The sequence below is a fragment of the Aquila chrysaetos genome, unplaced genomic scaffold (assembly GCF_900496995.4).
Source record: "Aquila chrysaetos chrysaetos unplaced genomic scaffold, bAquChr1.4, whole genome shotgun sequence".
In the NCBI taxonomy this organism is placed as follows: Eukaryota; Metazoa; Chordata; class Aves; order Accipitriformes; family Accipitridae; genus Aquila; species Aquila chrysaetos.
In genome coordinates this window covers 344,983-367,739 of record NW_024470384.1, presented here as the reverse complement: position 1 = coordinate 367,739, position 22,757 = coordinate 344,983, and the positions used below count along the sequence as shown (strand labels likewise).

The 22,757-nt window shown below is 71.8% G+C and overlaps 4 protein-coding genes across 4 annotated transcripts; 1 reads left to right on the top strand and 3 right to left on the bottom strand.

Annotated features, from left to right (window-relative positions):
* Positions 1-1,554: 1,554 nt before the first annotated feature.
* Positions 1,555-3,414, bottom strand: LOC115337975 (caseinolytic mitochondrial matrix peptidase proteolytic subunit). The gene is made up of 7 exons (XM_030006377.1): positions 3,382-3,414; positions 3,090-3,159; positions 2,882-2,979; positions 2,708-2,785; positions 2,299-2,507; positions 1,971-2,076; positions 1,555-1,854 (listed from the first exon to the last, which is right to left on the bottom strand). Exons 1-7 carry the CDS (start codon positions 3,397-3,399, stop codon positions 1,648-1,650), a joined length of 786 nt encoding a protein of 261 aa, XP_029862237.1. The 5' UTR covers positions 3,400-3,414; the 3' UTR covers positions 1,555-1,647.
* Positions 3,415-3,504: 90 nt separating this feature from the next.
* On the bottom strand, positions 3,505-9,380 carry IL27RA (interleukin 27 receptor subunit alpha). Its single transcript, XM_030006376.1, has 11 exons — positions 9,272-9,380; positions 8,554-8,668; positions 7,928-8,056; positions 7,642-7,795; positions 7,466-7,545; positions 7,144-7,327; positions 6,841-7,023; positions 6,197-6,298; positions 5,721-5,797; positions 4,738-4,956; positions 3,505-3,696 (listed from the first exon to the last, which is right to left on the bottom strand). The coding sequence occupies exons 1-11, from the start codon at positions 9,337-9,339 to the stop codon at positions 3,505-3,507; spliced, it is 1,503 nt and encodes a 500-aa protein (XP_029862236.1). The 5' UTR covers positions 9,340-9,380.
* A 1,364-nt stretch (positions 9,381-10,744) lies between these two features.
* On the top strand, positions 10,745-18,463 carry RFX1 (regulatory factor X1). Its single transcript, XM_030006391.2, is given in 20 exon segments — positions 10,745-10,796; positions 11,732-11,947; positions 12,060-12,167; positions 12,525-12,597; positions 12,691-12,785; positions 12,904-12,991; positions 12,993-13,114; positions 13,116-13,224; positions 13,849-14,030; positions 14,131-14,250; positions 14,350-14,465; positions 14,576-14,694; positions 14,823-14,932; positions 15,056-15,207; positions 15,302-15,399; positions 15,506-15,655; positions 16,399-16,607; positions 16,702-16,855; positions 16,946-16,991; positions 17,421-18,463. Coding segments are annotated over 19 exon segments (2,421 nt in total). The 5' UTR covers positions 10,745-10,796; positions 11,732-11,744; the 3' UTR covers positions 17,588-18,463.
* Positions 18,464-18,578: 115 nt separating this feature from the next.
* DCAF15 (DDB1 and CUL4 associated factor 15) lies at positions 18,579-22,718 on the bottom strand. Its single transcript, XM_030006396.2, is given in 15 exon segments — positions 18,579-18,843; positions 18,920-19,035; positions 19,269-19,373; positions 19,456-19,541; positions 19,634-19,762; positions 19,858-19,949; positions 20,074-20,215; positions 20,218-20,361; positions 20,364-20,650; positions 20,737-20,907; positions 21,034-21,173; positions 21,260-21,366; positions 21,495-21,630; positions 21,742-21,839; positions 22,237-22,718. Coding segments are annotated over 15 exon segments (1,947 nt in total). The 5' UTR covers positions 22,375-22,718; the 3' UTR covers positions 18,579-18,787.
* Between the last annotated feature and the right edge of the window lie 39 nt (positions 22,719-22,757).

Sequence of the window (22,757 nt, the reverse complement as noted above, 5' to 3'; positions counted from 1 at the left end):
CCCCTCCTGTCCCCACTCCCCTCCCCCCGTCTCCCCGGGGACCTCACACCCCCCCTTCCTTCGATCCCCCCCGCCCATCAGGCAGAGGGCCCCCCCCACCCAGCCCCCACAGACCTCCATCTTGTCACTCTCCACAAACCTCCCCCAAGCGCCCCCCCCCGACCCCATAACCCCCTCTCAATCCTCCGCCCCGTACCCCACAAGCCCCCATCCTGCCCCACCCCAGCTCCCAATCCCCCCTAATCCTTGCCATGCCCCCCATCCTCCCCCCCCCCCCCCCAGCCACCAAGCCCCCCCCCAGCCTCTTGCCTGCTCCAGGGGGGCCGGGCAGCCCCCCCCCGGGCTCCTCACCGCCGGGGTCCCCCGGGGAGGTGCCGGGGGGGTCCGCTTGATCGCCCCCCGCCCCCGGGGACAGGCACAGCCCGGCCGCCGCCTCTGCCAGCAGGATCTCGGGGGCTGGGGGGGGGAGAACCCAGGCGGTCGGGACCCCCGGCTGGGCCCCCCCCCCGCGCCCCAACTCCCTCCCTCTTCACGGTACACACCCCCCCCGTTACCTGGGGAGGGGGCTCGGCCTGGGCTGTCCATGGCCCCCGCAGGCGGGACCTGGGGGGGGACACGGACGACGGACGCTCATGCTGCCCCTCCCGTCCCCCAACCTGCCCCATGGCCCCCCAACCCACCCCACAGCCCCCCAAGAAGCTTCTGTTCCCCCCCCGGCGGGACACGTGCTGCCCTAAACCCGCCCCCTGCGCCAAAAAACAAGACAACCCCCAAACCCCGGGCACTGCTGGCCCCCCAACGCTCGCACCCCCCGTCAGGCCCCTGTCTCATACTTCGGTCCCCCCAGCCCCCAAACCCCCCCCCAAAGGCCTCTGTGCCCCCCCCCCCCCCCATCCCTGCCCCACCGCTCCGGGCCCGGCCAAGCTCCGCCCCCCTCCCCCCCGGCGCGCCGCTTAAATAGCCCGCCTGACCCCGCCCCCCGCCTCCCATTGGACGACGGCGGCGACCAATGACCGCCGGGCGCGGGGCACCCGGGAGGATTGGTATTTTCGCCCTCGTGGGGGTCGCCGTGGGGCAAACAATCGTGGGGCTGGGGCGGTTATGGGGCACACGGGGGGGCTGTGGGGCTCCTGGGGCGGTTATGGGGCACATGGGGGGGCTGTGGGGCTCCTGGGGCGGTTATGGGGCACATGGGGGGGCTGTGGGGCCCACAGGGGGGGCCATGGCGTGAATATGGGGCCCATGGCGGGAAGTCTAGGCGCCGGGGGGGGGGGGCGGTCACCCCACAAGTGTGGGGCAGGGACGTAGCTGGGGGAGTGGGATACAGCTCCAGGGTGGGGGTACATGCAAGTGGAGAGCACCTGGGGGGTGGGGGCTGGTGTCGCCCCCCCCCCAACCCCTCCGTTGGGCCTTCGCACCCCCCCCTAAAAATCACCCTCCTGCCCTCCCTCGGACCTTCGTGCCCGCACCCGAGCCTCTAAAAACCCAGCACTCTCAGTCAGGATCCGTCCATAAGAATACCCACATTAACTTCAATACTAATCACAGGGGGGTACACGCGATAGATATGTGGGGGGGCGGCCGAGGGGGGGGCACACAGCCCTTCCCCCAACCCCTCCACACCCCTCGACGGGGGGAGGGGGCATCTCAGGATCCCGGAGGGGCATTGGGGGGCGCGGAGGGTGCGGGGGGGGGGCTCCTTCTGCACCCTCCCGGTTCGTCCTCGCCTACCCACCAGCTGGGGCGAGGGGGCGGATGGCACGCATCACCCCGGTCGATTAGAGCAGCCCCGAACGTCCACGCGCCTCCACGGGGCTGAAGGTACCGGTCTCCGGCTCCCAAAATCCGCCGGCCCTCCCTGGTCTGGGGCCGGGGGGCTCAGACGGTTGGGGGGGGGTTCCCAGTGTGCGGGGTGTTTAGGCGGCTCCCGGGGGGGTGTTTCGGCGCGAGGGGGGGGTGGTTCTCAACACGCGATGGACGGCGAGGGGCTGCCCGGTGTGCTTGGCGTAGAGCCCGTTGATTTGGCGTTTGAGCTGCAGGATCTCCTCCGCCTGGATGGCGATGTCGGTGGCCTGGCCCTGCGGTGGGGTGGGGGGGACAGTGTGGGGCGTGTGGGAAGCGTGGGGGGGGGGGGGGTGAAGTGACCCAGACCCCCCCCACTACCAAAATTTGGCACCCAACCCCCCCCCCGCCCCACACACACACAGAGCCTCCCCTCCTCGCCCCGGCAGGGCTCCCCAGCCACCAATACGTCCCTGGGTCTCCGGCATGTGGTCCCCCCCCCCCGCCATTCTCACCCCCCTTCCCCCTCCTCCGAGGGCTGGGTGGTCACCATGATTGATGGCGGCCGCTTTGGCGCAGGGCGTGGCGCCCCTGGCCGGTGCTCGGCGGCTAGCGCGGAGGGAGCCCAGTGCCCCTGTGCCGCCTGCCCCACGCATCCACGTCCACGAAGCACCGTGTTGAGAACGTACTTGCCATCGTGTCGTAGATGAGTTGAGCACCGCGCCAAACCGAGGTCACCGCCCCGCCTGCGGGGAATACACAATAAAACGCAGCCCCCGATCCCCCGCCCCACCCGGCGCCTTAAAAACACCTTCGCATCGGCGTGGTGACCCCCCCAAAAACCCCCCAACGACACCCACAAACACCCCCCCCCCCCCCGGGCCCCCCCCTGCCTCACCCCCGCCGCTGTTGATGGTCACAATCAGTGGATGGGTTTTTTGTTGCTCTCGGACTGGAGAAAGAGGAGCTGCGCGATCACCAGGCTGGCCAGGCTGTCGTCGATCTGGGGGGGGGGGGGGGGGGGGGCAGAAAAAAAGGGGAGGGGGTAAGGGGGGGGGTTGTAGGGGCAAGGTTTGAGGTTCCCCCCCCCGGTACGTACCGGCCCCATGACGCAGACGATGCGCTCGCGCAGCAGGCGGGAGTAGATGTCGTAGGCTCGCTCCCCCCGGCCCTGCGGGGAGCGGGGGGTCAGGGGGGCCGGGGGGGGGGGACACGACACACTGAGGGGGGGGTGGGGGGGTCCGTGTCCCCCCCCCGGCTCCCCCCCACCCCAAAGCTGCTCCACACATTGGGGAGTGAGTGGGAGGGGGCGCAGGCGGGCGCTGTCCCGTGGAGGCTGCGGCGGGCGGCCGCCCCCCAGGCCAGGCGTAGGGTGCGCTGCGGGGGGGGCGAGGGGGGGGAGTCAGGGCCGTCCAGACGAACCGGACCCCCCCGTACGGGGACCCCCCCGGGACCGGGGACCCCCCCCCTCCGGGACCCCAGGGGCACCCCTCCACCATCCCAGCCACCCCCCTCCCAGGCCCTGCAGCCCCCCCATTACCGCGACCCCCCCACACCGGCCCGGCCCCCCATCCCGTGTACTACCCCAGCTGCCCCCACCGCCACACCGGGCCCCATGGCGCCCCGGAAGCGCTTTGCGCCCCGGAAACGCTCAGAGCGCGACCCACGTGACCCCACGAGGACACACCTCCCCCCCGTCTGCTCCGCCTCCCCCTCGCCTCCTCAGTCGGGCCCCGCCTCCTCCTCGTCGGGCCCCGCCACGTCGAGCCTCCACTCCTCGTCGGGCCCACGCCCTATCACGTGACGCCGGGACTTCATTTCCCGTCGTGCCCCGCGGTCCGACCGCCATGACACCGCGCCAGGTACCCCCGCGCCTGCGGCCCCGTTATGGGCCCTCCAGACCCGGTATGGGCCCTATAGACACGTCACAGACACGTTATACAGTCATTATAGCCCATTTATAACCCCGTCACGGCCGCGGGAGCAGGGTCCAGGAGCACCCACAGGCCCGTGCTGGGCCTTGGTGGCCGGATGGGCCTGCCAGTGGGCCCAGCGGCAAAGAGGATGCGAGGATCCGTTTTGTGTCACGTCTGTGAGGGATCGGCTTGGACCCTTGTAGGATGGACACAGGCCCCACGGAGGGTCCCACCTGCCAGATCTGTGACAGACCCATGTCAGTCATGTGGGTCTCTCTGGGTCCGTGTCAGAGCCATGTGGGTCGGTTCCAGGGCCGTGTGGGTCACCGTGGGTTGGTGCCAGGCCCATGTGGGTCACTGTGGGTCGCTCTGGGTCTGTGTCAGAGATGTGTGGGTCACCGTGGGTCGGTTCCAGGGCCCTGTGGGTCACTCTGGGTCCATGTCAGAGATGCGTGGGTCACCGTGGGTCGGTTCCAGGGCCCTGTGGGTCACTCTGGGTCCATGTCAGAGATGCGTGGGTCACTGTGGGCTGGTTCCGTGGCCATGGGATTGCTGTGGGTTGCTCTGGGTCCATGTCAGAGCCGTGTGGGTCACCATGGGTCAGTTCCAGGGCCCTGTGGGTTGCTGTGGGTTGCTCTGGGTCCATGTCAGAGCTGTGTGGGTCACCATGGGTCAGTTCCAGGGCCCTGTGGGTTATGCTGGGTTGCTCTGGTCACATGTTGAGCGTGCGTGGGTCGTGCTGGGGAATTGTGATTGGGACTGTGCTGGGTCCGCTGTGGGTTGCTCTGGGTCTGTGTCAGAGCTGTGTGGGTCGCTGGGAGTCGGTGCCAGGGCTCTGTGAGTTGCTGTGGGTCATTCTGGGGTCCATGTCAGAGCTGTGTGGGTCACCATGGGTCGGTGCCGGGGCCATGTGGGTCGCTGTGGGTTGCTCTGGGTCCATGTCAGAGCTGTGTGGGTCGCCGTGGGTCAGTACTGGGGCCGTGTGGGTCCGGAAACGACAACACTATGGGCCTAGCTTTCGTTCTTCGGGAGACCAAACCTCTCGGGGTGTCGCAGCGCGTGTTACGCCCGACCCCACCGGGGGGACCAGTGGCTCTGTGGCCGTGTCCGTCCCTCTGTCCATGTCCGTCGCTCTGTCCAGCTCCGTGTCCGTGTCCGGCCGTGGGTCCATGTCCGTCCCCTCTGGGCTCAGCTCCACCAGCGTCACCAGCAGCTCCTCGGGGGGAGGACAGGGTGGCCCCCCCAGCTCGGGGGGGTCCTGGGGTGGGTGTCACAGGCCTTGACCCCCCATGCCCAACGAAACACTCCACCAGGGGACACCGGATGATCGGGCTGATTCCAGATGGGTGGCAGTGGGGCGCTGTGGGCTTCGCCTTAGGGGTGACGGGGAACGGGCAAGACCATCTTCCGGCGCACTTGGGGGCGGGGGGCAGGGGTCCACTCATCAAGGGGGCTCTGAGCCCACATTAGACACCGCTTAATTACCCTCATGTCCTTAATGACACCCTGTCACCATTAATTATTCCCCATTAATCACCCACATTCCCACTGACCGCCCCCCCACTTATTACCCCCTTATCAGTGCTAATTACCCCCACTAGCATTACTTTTCTTCGCATGTAATTCCACAATACCCCCCTCACTATACCCTCAGCCCTACTACGTGATCCTTTATCAGCCTTATTACCACCATCAGCTTAATTACCCCCCACTCACCCATAGTGCAAACATAACCCCAGTGGGGGTTTACTGCCCCGCAGCAGCACTAATTACCCCCACTGGCATTAACTATGGCCCTGTTAGGTCTAATTACATTTTGATTAGCACTAATTACCCCTTAGGCATAATTATCATTAGCATTAATTACCCCACTGGCATTAATTACTCGGTGTTAAGCGCCCCACTGGGTGTTAGTGCCCGCCCCGCTCCAGTCCCCACTCATTCCCCCCCCCCATGAGCCCAAGTACTCCCCCCGCTGCCCCTCATTACCCCGTTAATTAGCCCCTGCTCATTAGCGCTCACCAGGGGCGCAGGCCCCGGACCAGGAGGGCGGCAGCAGCGATGGCCACGGCTCCGCACAGGAGGGGGACCAGGGGGGGCTGGGTGGGGGGCACTGGGGGCGGGGGCAGCTGGGGGGCTGGCTGCTGCCCACTGGACCCTTCAGAGCCCCCCAAATCCCCCCCAGACCCCCCAAGCCCTCCAAATCCTCCCCGGACCCCCTTAGAGCCCCCCAAATCCCCCCCAGACCCTCCTGAGCCCCCCAAATCTCCCCAGGACCCCTCAGAGCCCTCCAAATCCCCCCCAGGACCCACTTAGAGCCCCCCCCCGTGTGGGGCTCTGCTTCCCCGACCCCCAGCCCCACTGTGGGGTGTGGCCCCAGCCCCCCCCCCAGCCCTGAATGGGGACACCCCCCCCAGCCCCCCATCACCCCCTAATCTCCCCCCATCTCCCCCCCACCTCCAGCCCCCTATAGCCCCCCATGGCCCCCCCAGTCTCACCCCCCAGGTGGGCGACGGCCTCCGTGGCCTGGGCGGCCCCCGACCCCTCCGGGTAGAGGCTGTGAACCCGCACCCGGTACCGGGCCCCGGGGCGCAGCGGCCCTGGGGGGGGACGCAGGTGTCCGGGGGGACCCAGGCGTCTGGGACCCCCAGTGATGCCCCCATAATGGACCCAGGCGTCGAGACCCCCCTGGTGACCCCCCATAGCAGACCCAGGCATCTGGGCCCCCTAATGACCCCCCCATAGCGGACCCAGGCGCCTGGGACCCCAGTGAGCCCCCCCATAGCAGACCCAAGCATCCAGGCCCCCCAGTGACCCCCCCCCATAGTGGACCCAGGCATCCAGGCCCCCCCAATGACCCCCCATAATGGACCCAGGCATCTGGGCCCCCCAGTGACCCCCCCCCCCCATAGTGGACCCAGGCATCCAGGCCCCCCCAATGACCCCCCATAATGGACCCAGGCATCTGGGCCCCCCAGTGACCCCCCCCCATACTGGACTCAGGCATCTAGGCCCCCCAATGACACCCCCCCAAAGCAGACCCAGGCATCCGGGCCACCCCAGTGACCCCCCCATAGCAGACCCAGGTGTCTGGACCTGCCACTGACCCCCCCCATAGTGACCCCGCTGTCCCCCCTCTCACCTGGCAGGAGGGTGCTGTGGGCCCCGGGGGGGCAACGGAGCCAGTCGAGGCCCCTCCCTGCCCCCACCTCAGCCCATTCCACCAGGTACTGGGGGGCCGCGGGGGGGCCCCCTGGCTCCCACCACACCCCCAGTCCCGGTCCCGGCACCGGCTTCACCTGGACCCCCCGGGGGGGGCGCAGGTCTGGAGAGGGCGGGCGGGGGGACACAGGGGTGGTGGGGTCAAGGGGGATTCCCGCACCACCGCCCCGGGCAGGGGGGGGTGTGCGAGAGGCCCTTGGGGGGTCGCGGGGGGGGTCCCCACCTGTGCGGTCGAGGCGGAGGCGGGCGGGGGCCGAGGGTCCGGGGGGGCCCCGGGCGGTGACGGCGACGCTGACGGTGTCGGGGGGAAGGGGGCAGCGGCAGCAGGGGGGGTGCAGGCGGCGGGGGGGGCCCCGGTCCCGCTCCACCGTCACCGTGTACTCCCGGCTCCCCCCGGCCGAGGGGTCCTGCGGAGGAGCCGGGTTGGGGGGGGGGCACGCTCAGCCCGGACCCCTTGGGGCTGCGGGGACCCGGGCGTCCAGGCCCCACATCCCGGGGGGGGTGGCCCAGGGACCCCCAGCCCCCCCACCCCAAGCCAGACCCACCTTCCAGAGCAGGATCAGGCCCCGCTGCCCCCCCCCCGACTCCTCCTCTTGGCGCCAAACGTCCAGCGGCTCCTGCAGCCCTGGGGGGGGGACAGGGCTCAGCCGGGCCCCCCCCACCCCACAGGGACCCAGGCATCCGGGCCCCCCCACCCCATATGGGACCCAGGGTGACCCACCGTGGGGGGGCAGGGTGAAGGCCTGGGGGGGGCTCCAGTCGCTCCAGAGACCCCCCTCTCCCGCGCAGCGCCCCTGCACCTCGTGGGCCTCCCCCGGCTCCAGCGCCCCGGCCTCGAACTCGAACCCCTCGGGCTCCAGGTCGGCCTCGGGCACCTGGGGGGGGGGGCGGTTTGTCAGCGGGGGGGGGGGAGTACGGGGGACACCCCGGAGTCCTGGCCCCCGCAGCAGAGGGGTTGGACGGGACCCCCCCCTGCACGCAGTCGTCCCCCCCCCCCCAGCACTCACCAGTGTCCAAGTGGGGTGGCCGTGGGGACGGTAGCGCAGGGCGCAGCGGGGGGGGGGCGGCCCCCCCCTCCCAGCCCGGGGGTCGCATCCCAGCGCACCGAGGGGGGGGGGCGAGGGGTTCACCTGCAGCTGGGGGGGCGGGCGGCTTCACTGGGCGGGGGGGGGGGGGGGGCACAGCCTTAGACACTCCATGGGGGACCCAAGTGGCTGGGACCCCCCCCAGAGAACCCAGGTCCCAGTGCCCCCCCCAGGAAGGACCCAGGCATCTGGGCCCCCCCATAACTGAGGGACCCAGGTGTCTGCGCCCCCCCCCCACCAGGAAGGACCCAGACCCTCCGTGCTGGGGGGGGGGGGTTTGGGGGGGTACCCTATGTGGTCGAGGGAGAGGTTGAGGGGGGCCGTCACCCGCCGCCCCCCCCGGCCCCTGCACCCACACGGCGTAGACGTCCCCCGCCGTCAGCGCCGCCCGCGGCACCAGCACCCACCGCTGCCCCCCCCGCGCCCGCGCCGTCCCCGCGCCCGCCGACACGTGCCTGCGGTGGGGGGGGGGCCGTGGGTGTCAGGGTGGGGACCCGCGTGGTCACGTCATCGTCCGTCCGTCCCCCCCCCCCAACCCCGGCACTCACATCTTGAGGCTCTGGTAGCGCAGGACGAGGGGGTCGGGGGGGGGCTGGGGACCCCCCCAGCTGCAGTTCATCCCCCCCCGGGGGCTCAGGCGGAAGCAGTGCAGCTCGGGGGTGCCTGGGGGGGGGTACGGGGGGGGGGGGGGGGGAAGGGGTCTGGAGCGGGGACCCAGGTGTCCGGGCCCCCACACCCCCTCCCTGCAGGGGACACAGGTGTCCTGTCGTGCCCCCCCCAAAAGGGACCCGGGTGTTCCGCCCCCCCCCCCCCAAAAGGGACCCCCAGGTGTCCTGCCCCCCCCCCCCCCAAAAGGGACCCGGGTGTCCTGACCCCCCCAAAGGACCCAGGTGTCCTGCCCCCCCCCCAAAAGGGGACCCCGGGTGTCCTGCCCCCCCCCCCCAAAGGGACCCGAGTGTTCCGCCCCCCCCCCCAAAGGACCTGGGTGTCCTGCCCCCCCAAAAGGACCCAGGCGTCCTGGGCCCCCCCCCAAAGGAACCCAGGTGTCCTGCCCCCCCCCCCAAGGACCCAGGTGTCCTGGCCCCCACCTCAAAGGGACCCAGGTGTCCTGCTCCCCCCCAAAAGGGACCCAGGCATCCTGCCCCCCCCAAAAGGGACCCCGTTGTCCTCTCCCATGCCCAGAGGGACCCAGCCATCCAGCCCCCCCGCGCCCCCCCCCCCCCCGGAGACCCCTCTGACCCTCCGGGGAGGGGCGCAGGGTCCCACCTCCCCGCACAGAGCCCGCAGCCATCACCACCAGCAGCAGCATCCGGAGCCCCCCGGCCCCCCCCCATGGCCTCCACCGCCCGCAGCTCCCCACGGCCTGGGGGGGGGGAGAAACCACAGCCATGGCACCCCCGCCCAAAAAAAAAGAGACCCCCCCCACCCCCCCCCCACCCCACCGTGGGGCACAGAGTGGGGGGGGGGAGGCCGGGGGGGGGGCCCTACCTGCTGCTCGCTGCCAGGGAGGAAATGACTCCCCACGCGTCCGGGCACCCCAACCCCCCCCCCCCAAAAAAAAAAACCGCAGGGGCTGGGAGGGGACCCAGCACCCGCCCACGACACCCCCTGCGGGGGGGGGGGGACGACACCCATTGCCCCCCCCACCCCCCACCCCGGTCTCACCCCACCCGCCGTGGGGCTGAGCGTCCTGGGGGGCCGGGATAAGGGACGTTCGGGTGGGGTGTGCCCCCCCCCGCGATAAGGACCAGGATAAGGGACAGGGGGGTCCGCCCCACAGCAACGCGCCAGATGAGGTCATGGCTGGGGGGGGGGGCAGGGGGGGCTCTGTGCCCCCCCCCAGACCCATGGCGGGTCGTGGGGTCGGGGGGGGGGGGGCCGGCTCCGGCTGCCCCACAGGGCTGCGCTATGGGGCAGGGCCCCCCCCTTGCGCTGCCCCATAACCAGCCCCATGCCCCCCCCCCCTCCCAGTGTCTGCGTCCGTCCCCCCCCCCCCCCCGCCACCACCGCGGGCCCCTGGCAGGCCGGGGCGGCCATGGTGCCTGTAGGCCCCGTTGCCACGGTGACCGCGGGCCTTCCCGGGCCGGCCCCCCCCCCCCCCACCGCCACACCGGGGCCTCGCTCTTCTCCCGGCGCCGTGAGGTCACCGGGCGGCACTGACGTCACCGGTGGGGGGGGTGGGGGGGGGGGAGAACCTAGGAAAATCAGCCTCGCGCTGACGTCACGCGGGCGTGACGTCGGCGGCGGGACTACATTTCCCGGCAGCGCGCCCCCCCCACCCCAGGCGGGCGCTTGCGCGCAGGCGCGGCCGCCGCGCCCGCCCCCCCCGCCGATTGGCAGGCGCGCCGCCCAACGGGGCGCCGCCAGCTCCCCGCGCGGCCCCTCCCTCCCCGCCCCCCTCAGGAAGCGCCGACGGACGCGCCGGCCGGCCAATGGGGTGGCGGCGGGGAGGGGCCGGCGAGGAGCGACGCGGCCCTCGGCCAACCGGCGGGCGGCGGCGGCGGGCGGGGGCCAATGGGCGCGGGGGGGCGGGGCGCGGCGCGGGCGGCCCCGCCCGCCCGCCGAGGCGGGTTCGCAACAGTTGCCCAGGTTGAGGGAACACGGAGGGCGCCATAGCCACGGTCAGACTCGTGGCGACCGCGAACCGGCCACAGGCCACCTGCCTCACGCCAAGGCACAGGAACAGCGCAACGCCGCCACCGAAGCACAAACAGACGCAGCCAGCCAGCCCCCGGGACAGCGGCCGGGAACGCGGCCCCGCGGGGTAGCCCGGCGGCGGGCCCAGGGCAGGTGGTCCGCGCGGCTAGCCGTCGAAGATGGCGGCACAGGCGGCGGGGGCGGGAGGGGGGGGGCTGGACGGGTCGGGGGGAGGGCGGGCGGTGGTCGGGGTTGGGGGGCGGGGGGCGGGGGAGGGGGGCGGGCCGGCCGGCGGCGGCGGCGGCGGCGGCCCCGGGATGGAGCCGGGCCCGGGCCGCGGGGGGCGGGGCCTGCCGCGCGCCCCGGCGATTGGTGGGCGGGCGGGCCAATGGGGGGAGGCGGGGCGGGCGGGGGGAGCCAATGGCGGCGCGCGGCGGGGGCGGGGCGCGGCGGCAGCCCGGCGGTGATGTCACGCGGTGATGTCATGGAGCGGGGTGGGGGGGGGGGCGGGCGGCGCGGGGTGATGTCACTGCCGGGGCGGCCTCGCGCGCTCGCTGACGTCGCGCGTCGCCTAGCAACGGCCCGCGCGGGGGGGGGGGCGGGGCGGCGTGATGTCAGGCGGGGAGGCGGTGCCCCCTGGGGACGGTGCCCTGCCGTGACGTCATGCTGCGACGTCACGCCGGAGGAAGGGGTGGTGGCGCTCACGGGCAGAGGTGACGTCACCCCCCGGCCCTCACCGGGCCGACACCCTGTCGCAGGGTCGCGCCACGAGGTCGTGCCGTGAGGTCGCGCCGTGATGTCACCCCACGGGGGGGAGGCTCGGGCGGCAGGCTGCTGACATCACTAGCCGGCTCTGATGTCACCGCGGCCCTGCCCTCCCACCCCCGCCGGCCTGCGCGGCCGGCGCCTGCCCCGCCCCCCGTGACGTCACTGTGACGCCGCTCTGCGGCACCGCACCGCCACGCCCTGACATCACTCTGTGGCGTCACACAGCGGCGCGGTGCCGCCCCTGCCCCACTTACCCCCCCCCCCCCTACTGATTTTTCTCTTTCTTCCCCATTTTTGCCCCCCCCCCCCCCCACTCCAGGCCCCCCCCGTCGCCATGGCAACGCAGACCTACGTCACGGAGCTGACGGCGGCGACGACGCAGCAGCAGCAGCCGCCGCCGCCGGCCCCGCCCCCCGCCGCCCCCACCCCTTTCGGGGCGGAGCTGCCGGGGGGGCCCGCCCCCCCCGCGGCCCCCCCGCCGCCCGCCGCCCCCCCCCGCGCCCCCCCCCCAGCAGTACATCGTCGTCACCGTGTCGGGTGAGTCCCCCGGAATTGGGGGGGGGGGTCGCACCCCATCCCCGGCTTGGGGGGGGGGGGGGGTGCGCAGCGGCTCTGACCCTGTTTTCGCCCTTTTTCTCCCGAAACGCAGAGGGCGCGCTGCGGCCCAGCGAGGCGGTGTCCGAGGGCAGCCCCGCCCCCCCCCGCGCCCCCCCCGGCCGGGCCCAGCCCGGGGGTGCAGCCGGTCCCGGGCACCCAGGTGGGACCCCCGGCGGGGGGGCGGGAATGGGGGGGGTAGCGTGGGCGGGGGGACCCCTCCCCACCTCCTGCCCCCCCCCCCCCCTCGCAGACCACCGGTGTCCTGCTGCCACAGGTGGGACCCCCACGGCCCCCCCCCATCTCCGCCCCCCAAAGATCCTGCTGGGGGGGGCGACACCCCAGTGACCACCAAAACGGGGGGGGCGGTGTCCACGGCCGTCTTTCTGTGTCCCCCCCCATCTGCCTGTGTCCCCCCCCTCGCTGCACATCCCACCCCTGGTGTTTCAGGGCGGGGGGAGGGGGGGCGTCCCCGTGCCCCCTCCCAAGCCCCCCCACCCCTCATTTCTGCCCCCCCCAGCGCTCCCCGGCGCCGAGCAGCACCGCGGCCCCCAAACCCGGCCCCCCCCCAGCCGCTGCCGGGACCCCAGGAGGTGAGCAGGAGTGATCGGAGTGGGGGGGGTGGGTTTGGCGGGGGGGGGGCAGCACCCTGACGCCCCCCCCCCGCCGTGTTGTCCCCCCCCCAGGTGCAGCAGCTGCCGCCAGTGCCGGTGCAGCACGTCTACCCTGCGCCGGTGCCGTACGTGGAGGGCGGCGACGGCACCTACCCCCCCGGCACCATGTGAGTCCCCCCCCCCCTGCGCGCACACCCCCTTCTGTTTTCTTTTGGGGAGGGGGGAAGACCCCCCCCACCTCACTCACCCCCCCCACCCCCTCTTTTCTCCTCGCCCCCCCCGCAGCCGCTCGGGGTCATATCCCTACGCCGAAACGCCGCTCTACAGCCAAAACGCCGGCACCGGCTACTACGAAGCGTCGGGGGGGGGCCCGGTCCAGCCCAGCCCGCCCCCCCCCCAGCTCGCAGGCGGCCGCTGGCAGCGCCCCCGTCCCCATGTATGTCTCGGGGGGGCAAATTCTGAGCAGCCCCCCTCCCGGCACCGCCACCCCCGCCACCCCCCGGCACCCCCGGCACTGCCGCTGGCACCTACGTCATCCAGGGGGGTTACATGCTGGGGGGGTCCGGCCAGTCGTACTCCCACACCACCCGCGCCTCCCCTGCCACGGTGAGACACCCGGGCTGGGGGGGGGGCCAAAACTGGGGGGGGGGGAAGCTCCTCCTCCCCCGAGGGGATTTTGGGGAGAAAAACGGGAGATTTGGGGAAAATGGGGCTGGAAATGGGGGGGGGGGGGGTGTCACTGCCTGTGGGATGTTTTGGGGAAAAACTGAGGGGGTTGGGGGAGGCGGGATTTGGAGGGGGGGGTTGGACCCCGGGGTCGGGGGGGGGAGTCCCGGGGGGCAGGTGGGAGGCACCCCTGCCTGAAGGGTTTGGGGAGAAAACCCCAGATTTGGGGGAAATGGCCCTGCGGTGGGGGGTGAGCACTGCCCTGGGGGGGGGCAGGTGACAGCACGTCCAGTGTTTGGGGGAGAAAATGAAAAGTTTGGGGCGAAATGGCCTCCGGGGGGGGGGGGCGGCCCCCCCCCATCCTCCCCCCCGTCCTGCTCCCTTTCCTCTCCCCCGCCTCAATACCCGGTGGCAAACCACGAGGACGGAGGGCGACGCCGCGGGAGCGTTTCGGGGGGGAAATGGAATATTTTGGGGGGGTGCGGGGGAGTACGTGTGCGCGCGGCGGGGGGGGTGACAGCGTGTGCCCCCCCCCCTTCCCCGTGCCCCCCCCCCCCTCGCCAGGTGCAGTGGCTGCTGGACAACTACGAGACGGCGGAGGGGGTGAGCCTGCCCCGCAGCACCCTGTACTGCCATTACCTGCTCCACTGCCAGCAGCAGAAGCTGGAGCCCGTCAACGCCGCCTCCTTCGGCAAACTCATCCGCTCCGTCTTCATGGGCCTGCGCACCCGACGCCTCGGCACCAGGTACTGCCCGCCACCGCGACGACCCCCCCCGGGACCCTCCCCGGACCCCCCCCCCCCCCCCCCCGGCTAACCTCCTTTCCCCCCCCCTCTCCCCGCCCAGGGGTAACTCCAAGTACCATTACTACGGGCTGCGCATCAAGGCCAGCTCGCCGCTGCTGCGGCTGATGGAGGACCAGCAGCACCTCGCCATGAGGCAGCAGCCCTTCGCCCAGAAGCAGAGGTAAAAGCCCCAGCCCTGCGCTCTCCCCCCAAACCCCCCCCACCCCGCCGCGATGTCCCGTCCCCCCCCCCCCGACACTTCTCCCTTCTCCCGCCGCAGGCTGAAGCCCATCCAGAAGATGGAGGGGATGACCAACGGGGTGGCCGTGGGGCAGCAGCCGCCGGCCGGGCTCTCCGACATCAGCACCCAGGTCCAGCAGTACCAGCAATTCCTGGGTGAGGAACCCCCCCATGCACCTCCTTCCCCTCTCCCTGTGGCCCCCACCCCCCCCCCCCCCCCCCAGTGCTGTAACCGTGTCCGTCCCCCCCCCCCCGCTGCCCCGCAGACGCCTCCCGCACCCTGGCTGAGTTCCCCGAGATCGATCTCCAGGGGAAGCCGCTGCCCGAGGGCGCCTGCGCCGAGGACGTCAAAGTTTTCCAGCTGCTCTACCGCGAGCACTGCGAGGTGGGGGGCGTCCCCCGCCCCTTCCCCCAAATCCCCCCCCCCCACCTTCCTGGCCTCGGGGGAACCCCCTGACACCCTCCATTGCCCCCCCTACGCCCCCCCCCCCACCCCCCCCCCCCCCTCCCCAGGCCATCGTGGACGTGATGATAAACCTCCAGTTCACGCTGGTGGAGACGCTGTGGAAAACCTTCTGGAGGTGCAGCCTGAGCCAGCCCAGCGAGGCCGCCCCCGTCGCAGTGTGAGTGGGGAGGTGGCGGGGGGGGGGGGGGGGCAAAGCGCCGTGGCGGGCTTCCCCCCCCCCCGCCCCCCCAGCCTTTCCCCCGGTCCCCGTCCCCGGTGACGCCAGCGGTCGTCCCCGCAGCCACGACGAGGCGGAGAAGCGCCTGCCCAAGAGCCGCCTGGTCGTCCTCTCCAAATACGAGCCCGTCCTCAGGTGGGCCAAGGACTGCGACCACGCGCTCTACCAGGGGCTGGTGGAGATCCTCATCCCCGACGTCCTCCGGCCCATCCCCAGTGAGTCCACCGCGATCCCCTGCCCCGCGACCCCCCCCCCCGGACCCTCACACTCCCCCCTGCCTCACCCTCCCCCCCCCTCCTCCTCCCCCAGGTGCCTTGACGCAAGCGATCCGAAATTTCGCCAAGAGTTTGGAGAGCTGGCTAACGAACGCCATGATGAACATCCCCGAGGAGATGGTCCGCGTGAAGGTAAGGCAGAGGGGGGGAACGGCGTGGCAGGGGGGACCGCGGGGTGCCCCCCCCAAGCCCGGCGCTGACCCCCGTCTCCCCCCCCCGGCCCCCCAACTCCCCGCAGGTGGCGGCAGCAAGTGCCTTTGCCCAGACGCTGCGGCGCTACACGTCCCTCAACCACCTGGCGCAGGCGGCGCGCGCCGTCCTGCAGAACACGGCCCAGATCAACCAGATGCTCAGCGACCTCAACCGGGTCGACTTCGCCAACGTCCAGGTGCCGCCGCCGCGGGGGCCCCCCCCCCCCCCCCCCAAAAAACGGGGAAAAAGGGAGGGCTGGCGGCAGGGGGGGGGGTGAGGGGATGGGGGACACGCCAGGGCTCTTGCTGGATGGGACGTGGGGGTCAGGGCAGTGGGGCCCTTTGGGGACGGGGCAGGACACCCGGGCTTTTCCCTGTCCCCCCCCCCAAAAAGAAGTAATGGTAGGGGGGCTCTGGGATGCCTTTGGGTGCTGCTGTGGGGCTGGGGGTGTGCTGTGGGGCTGAGGATGTGTTTTGAGGCTGAGGGTTTGGACACCCAGGCTTCTCCCCCCCCCTGCAAAAAAAAGTAATGGCGGGGGGGTCTGGCATGCCTTTGCGTGCTGCTGTGGGGCTGGGGGTGTGTTTTGGGGCTGGGGGTTTGTTTCGGGGCTGGGGTGTGCAGTGGGGCTGAGGGTTTTTTTGGGGGGCTGGGGTTTTTTGGGGGGCTGGGGGGTTTGTTTTGGGGCTGTGGTACACCCCAGGGTTGTGGGGCCCAGCTGCCCCATGGCTCCAGGGAGCCCCACAGAGCCGCTCCTGCCCCCCAAGTCTCCCCCCACCGACACCCCCCCCACCTCAGCAGAGGGTCCCCAGGGCACGGCAGGGCAGGGCGGGGTTGGGGGCCGCACCGGGGGGGTCAGGGGCCGCGCTGGTGCGTGCGTGTGGGGGGAATCCGAACCTCCCCCGACCCCCACGCCGCCCCCCCCCCCCCCCCCCCCGGCAGGAGCAGGCCTCGTGGGTGTGCCGGTGCGAGGACCGCGTGGTGCAGCGGCTGGAGCAGGACTTCAAGGCGACGCTGCAGCAGCAGAACTCGCTGGAGCAGTGGGCGGCCTGGCTGGACGCCGTCGTCGCCCGCGTCCTCAAACCCCACCAGGGCACCCCCGGCTTCCCCCGCGCCGCCAAGCTCTTCCTCCTCAAGTGGTCCTTCTACAGGTGGGTGCCCCCCCGCGCCACAACCCCACCGACACCACCCCCCCCCCAACCCCGGTGACGCCGTCGCCGTCCGTCTCTCCTGCCCGCGCCGCAGCTCGATGGTGATCCGGGACCTGACCCTGCGCAGCGCCGCCAGCTTCGGCTCCTTCCACCTGATCCGGCTGCTCTACGACGAGTACATGTACTACCTGGTGGAGCACCGCGTGGCGCAGGCCCGCGGGCAGAGCCCCATCGCCGTCATGGGAGAGGTGAGGGGCTGGGGGGGGGTCACGGGGGGGGCGTGTCAGCGTGTGTCGTCCCCCCCACCCCGGGGCCTCACCGTCACTCTCTGCCCGCAGTTTGCCAACCTGACGAGCTCCCTCAACTCCCTGGACCCCGACAAAGGTAAGTGTGTGTGTGTGTGTCACCCCCCCCTGCCATGGCACTGCCCACCGCTATGTGTGTGTTAACTCTGAAACCTACTGGTGACAGCTCTGTGCGTGTGTGAGCTCTGAAACTTAGTGATGACAGCTCTCTCTGTGTCTTAACTCTGAACCCTACTGGTGACAGCCCTGTGTGTGCATCTGTGCACGTTAACTCTGAAACCTACTGGTGACAGCTGCATCGCTCCGTGTGTGTGCGTGTGTGTGTATGCTGAAATCTACTGATGGCAGCGTCATGACTCTGTGTGTGTGTTAACTCTGGAACCTACTGATGGTACCCCTGCTCAGCCCGTTGCCACGGGCAGTGGCAGGGTTTCGGCGGGGGGAGGGGGGGTGCCGGCCATGTCACACTGCCCCAACCCCACCCGTGCTGTCCCCCCACCACCACCAGACGAGGAGGAGGAAGAGGAGGAGGAGAGCGACGAGGAGCTGCCGCAGGAGATGGGACTGGGGGCGGGGGAGGGGGCGGCGCTGCCCCCCGAACCCCTGGAGCCGCCAGCCAAGCTCCCCCGCACCGACGCCCGCGGCCTCTTCGTCCAGGCCCTCCCCACCAGCTGAGGGCCCCCCCCCCCCCGGTACCCCCCCGCCCCCCCCCCCGCGCTTTCACCCCTGCCTGGGCCCCCCGCGTCCCCCCCCTCCCCGCAGCTACCCAGCGGGGGGGGGGCCGGGGGGGCCGCGGGAGTCGCTCAGCGGCGACAATGTGCCTTAAGCAACGCGCCGGGATCGTGTGCCAAAGCCCCCCCGGCCCCCCCGAGGGGATGGACATGGGGGGGGGGGGGCGCGGGGGGCCCCGCTGCTCCAGCAAAGGGAATAGCAGGATTTGGGGATGGCCCCTCCCCGGGGGGGGGGGGGCAACTTAGGGACCCTTGGGGGGGGGGGGAAATGCTGGGGGGGGGGGGGGGGGGCAAAAAACACCCCGGGGGGCGGGGACAGAGACTGCTGGGGGGGGGGGGGGGGGAAGTCACAGAGACCCCGGGGGAATCCTGGATGTTGCCCCCCCCCCGGAACAATGTTGGGGGGGCAACTCCCCCCCCAGCCCCCCCCCGCCCACCCCCCCAGTGCCAAACACCCCCCACGCCCCCGCTGCCTTACGCCAGGACCCCCCCCCCCCGCATGAAGGGGCCCCCCCGGCCCCCCCCCCCGAGCTTCAGCCCCCTTCCCCCCTCCCCCCGTATTAGATATTCTAGTTTTCGATCAATTCTGTGCTTTTGTACCCCCCTGCCCACCCCCCGTGTGTCCGGGGCCCCCCCGGGGGGAGGGGTCGGTGTTTGTGGCCGCAATCGAGAGCCCGTGTGAAAAACCTCTATTTTGGGGGGGGGGCGGGGGCCCCCCCCATGCCCTCCCCCCCCCCCCCAGTGTCGTCCTCCCCCGCAGACGCTGTTTTCTACCTTTTGTAGTTCTTTCTTAAGAGGAATAAAATCCGCCGTGGTCTTTGCCCCCTGCCCCTCCCTGCGCCGCTGGGGAGGGGGGGGGAGAATGACAACGCAGGGGGGGGCCCAAAACCGCCGGGATTCACCCCAAAACCCCGGTGAATGAAGGCGCTAGAGATGTGGAAATGGGAATATTTATTAGGAAGGGGGGCTGGGGGGGAGGGGGGGGTCCAGCCTCCTTGGGGGTGCCCTGCCTTCCCCCCCGCGTTGAAACACTGAACAGAAAAAGGAGAGAAAAAAAAAAAAAAAAACCCCAAAAAAAACCGCAAACGGCCCAAAAACGGGGTGGGGGGGGAACACCAACCCCCCCGCCCTGCCCCGGGGGGCCCTACAGCACGATCCAGGTGTAGCGCTCGTTGTCTGCCAGCACCTTCAGGGAGCAGCCTGGGGGCAGAGGGGGGGGGGGTGAGTGGTGGGAGGGGACTGGCCCCCCCCCAGGGACCCCCCCCCCCGGCCCCACCTTTGTGCAGCGCCTCGTTCGTCATCCTGTTGACGTAGCGGCCGCTGCTCTCGGGGACGAGCCACTTCATCACCGTGTCCACGCAGCCCTTGCGGTACGAGCTCCAGACGCTGCCGCTGGGGGGGGGGGCAGGTTTTTTGGGGGGGGGTCTGGGGTCCATCCCAGCACCCTGAGTCCCCCACCCCAGATTGCTGCAGGGTGGCCACGACACCCCCAAAGCCTGGCACCGGCCACAGGTCCCCCAGCCCCCCCCAAATTACCCCAGCCCCCCAGATTGCCCCCCCCACCGTGCCCTCCAAGCCCCCGGCCCCCCAAATTTCGCCCCCCCCCCGCCCCGCCGTGCCCCCACCTCGTCTGTCCCTTGACCTCGGTGAGGTCCCCCACGCTGACGGTGACGAAGGTGCCGGTGTTGAGGTCCCAGGCGACCTTCAGGCTGGTGTGGTAGGTCTTTGGTCTGCGGGAGGAGGGGGTCAGCTGGGGGGGGGGGGGTGTTTTAGGGTGGGGGGCGTCGCTCGTGGCCCCCCCCATCCCCTCACCGAAGCTGTCCTTCCTCATCAGGCGAGGGGAAGGCCAGGAGCAGCAGCCCGATGTTGATGACGACCTGGTTGGTCTCGGGGCACACCTGGGGGGGAACAAGGTGGGGGGGGGGTCAGGGTGAGCTGGAGGGGACCCAGGGGGGGCCTGGGGGGGGGCCCGTTGCATCCCTGCCCCCACCTCGAGGATGACGATGTCGTAGTCGCTGAAGGAGCAGAACTGGCGGGACCAGGCGGCGTCGTTACGGATCACCTCGTTAATGACGTATTCGAAGTCCAGCGTCAGTTGCTCCACCGTCAGGTACTGCCCCTGGGGGGGGGAGGCGCCCGTCCCCCCCCCCCCGCGGCGCTGCACTGGGCGGGGAGACGGGGGGGGTCACCCCAAAGCCCCCCCCCCCCACTCACCTGCGCCGTGGCCCGCTCCTTCAGCGGCTTCAGGCTGCGCCCGCGCAGGTCCGTGACAACAAAGGGCAGCGAGATCTTGTCGTCCTCGTATTCTGGGGGGGGGACGGGACACAAACAGGGTGAGGGGGGGCCTAAAGCGGGGGGGGGGGGCACCCCCAAGGCTGGGGGGGGGGGGCACCCCCGAGTGGAACCCAAGTCACCCCGCCAGCAGCTCACCCTCCTCGGGCACGGCGGGCTCGCCGGGCTCCAGCACGTAGCGCAGTTTGGTGTAGTTGACGTAGCCGGGCTCGGGGGGGGGGCGCGGGGGGGGGTGCAGGGGGGGCCGGGGGCGGGGGGGGGCTCGCCCGGGGGGCTGCCGTCCCCCCGGGGGGAGGCGGGGTGCAGGCGGCAGCGCCCCGAGCCAGCTGGCCCCGAGCAGGGGGGGGGCAGCGGCGGGGAGGGGTGGGGGGCGGCACTCGAAGCCGGTGGCGGCGGCGGCGCCGCCGCCTTCCTCGTCCTCGTCCTCCTCCTCTTCCTCCTCGCCCCCCCCCGCCGGCCGGCGCCGTGGCCTCCTTGGCACGTCGGAAGATGTCGGCCACGAACTCTTTGGCTTTGGCCACGGCGGGGGAGAGCCCCGCGCCCGCCCGGCCCTGCCCGTCCCCCGACGCCGCCCGACCGGCGAGGGGCTGCGCCGGCGTCCCGGACCCTTCCCGCTCCCCCGGCTCCTCCGGCCGCGGTGGGACGCATCCCGCCCGGCGACAGGGCGCCGGCGGGCTCCGGCGCTCGTAGAGGATTTGGCAAGAGCTGCTGTCGCCTGCGGGAGGAGGAGGAAGCCGGGAGGTTACGGCGAAAGGGGGGTGGTCCCGGTGAGGCGCGGCGGGGGTCCCGGCGGCGCCGTACCTGCGGCGTGGACGGCGACGGCGCAGGCCACCAGGGAGTAGCTGGTGTTGAGCAGCACGACCTGGTCCTTCTTGAGCTGGAAGGCGGGCTGGAAGGTGGGGAAGGGGTACACCACCTGGTACTTGGTGTGCAGCATGAAGCCGTGCCGCAGGCAGTGCGCCTGCCGGTCGCCTGCGGGCAGCCGGGGAGAAGCAACGCCTCAGCGTGGGGTTGGGGTGGGGGGGCCGGGCCGGTGGCGGCCCCGTGGCGTGGGTTTGGGGGGGGGGGGGAAGGTTCGGCGGCACGGCGGGGGCTCACCGGGGTGGGCGAGGGCCATGTCCCGGCAGCCGGGGCAGTGTCGGGGTGGCGGCATGGCTACGGTGCTGATGTAAATGTCGCGGTGGTTCTCGTCGCTCATCATCATCATGTTGACGAGGAGGCCGTTGGCGGAGCGGGTGCTGGGGGGGATAGAGTGGTGAGAAGGCAGCCCCCGGGGCGGGGGGGGATGGACACGGTGGTAAGGTGGGGGGGGACACGCGCTCACTTGAAGCCGAAGACGATGACTTTGGAGGAGTCACTGGGCCACTCGCAGACCGTCAGGTACAGGTCGCTGTAGATCTCCTCGTCCTGGAAGAGCCGAACCTGCCGCACCTGCGGGAGGGGACGCGGTGGGAGGGGGTGGCCACGGGGGTGGCCCCCCCAAACTCCACGGGAAGCTCCCAGGAGGGAGGCAGGTGTCCGTCCATCTGTCTGTCTGGCAGAGGAGGTGGGTGTGGTACCAGTTTGAGCTTGCTGTGGACGTTGAACTCCCACCAGTAGAGATGGTAGATGTAGAAGGAAAAGTCGTCGTCACCACTGTTGCTGGTGTAGGACAGGACGTAGCGGCCGCACTTGGAGAACCCGAGGAAGATGTGCCTGGGGGGGACGGGACGGGGGGGAGACACATGCAGCAGCTTCAGCCTAGCACACCCCCCCGCAGATGGGGCGGCCACCCCGCATGCCCCCCGCCCCGCGCCGGACCCTCACCCCGCGCACAGAAAGTCCTCGTCCACGATGCTCTTCAGGGAGACGCAGACCCGCGGCGGCAGCTTGCGGAAGAGCCGGGGCGAGAGCTGCCCGCTGATCTGAGGGGGGGGGAGAGCAGCGCCATCAGGGACCCCCCCCGGCCTCCAGCCACCACCCTCCCAACCCTCCCCACCCCACACCCACCTCCAGCCCCCCAACACCCCCCTCCCACCATCGCCCCTCTCCAGCCCCCCCCCCGCCGGGCTCCCCCCGCCCGTCCCCGTGTCCCCCAAACCCCTCACAGACCCCCCAAATCAGGGCCCCCCCCCCAACCACGACCGCCCCCCCCAGGGACCCCCGCCCTGTCTCCCCCGACACCCGGTGCAGTGTCCCTCCATCCTCAGACCTCTGCCGTCCCCCCCCCCCGCCATCTCCCTCAGAGCCCCCTCAGCCGCCCCATCCTCCCCTCAGGCCCCCCGCCGCCCCCCGCCATGTTCCCCGCCGCCCCCCGCTCACCTTGACGCGGTCGAGCTGCCTCACGACGTGTTCGCGGCGCCCCCGCGGGCCCGACCCGGCCGAGGACCCGCCCGCCGCCCCCGCCGGGCCCCGCTTTCCCCCCGGGCCGCCCCGCTCCGATTTCGAGCTGGGCGCCATTTTCCCCCGGCCCCCTCAGCTTCCGGAGCGCCCCGGCCCTCCGCCGACGGCCCGCCCACGCCGCGCGCCCATTGGCCAGCCCTCCGCCGCCCGCGCCTCTCATTGGGGAACCCGGCGGCTCGAGGCCGGCACCCCCCTCTCCATTGGCCCGTCGCCGACTTCAATCCCCAACGCGCCCCACCCCGGCGACGCGCTAAGACCAATAGGACCGCAGCAGCCGCGCCGTGATTGGGCCACCCTCCCGCCCGTCCGCACCGGAGCGGGTTGCTATGGCGAAGAGGCACCGGCGGGGTGGGGGCGGTCCCTGGGGAGTGGGCGGGGCCTGGCGGCAGCCGTTACCATAACGACGGGGATGGGCGGCAGCACCAGGCCCGGGCCGCGCC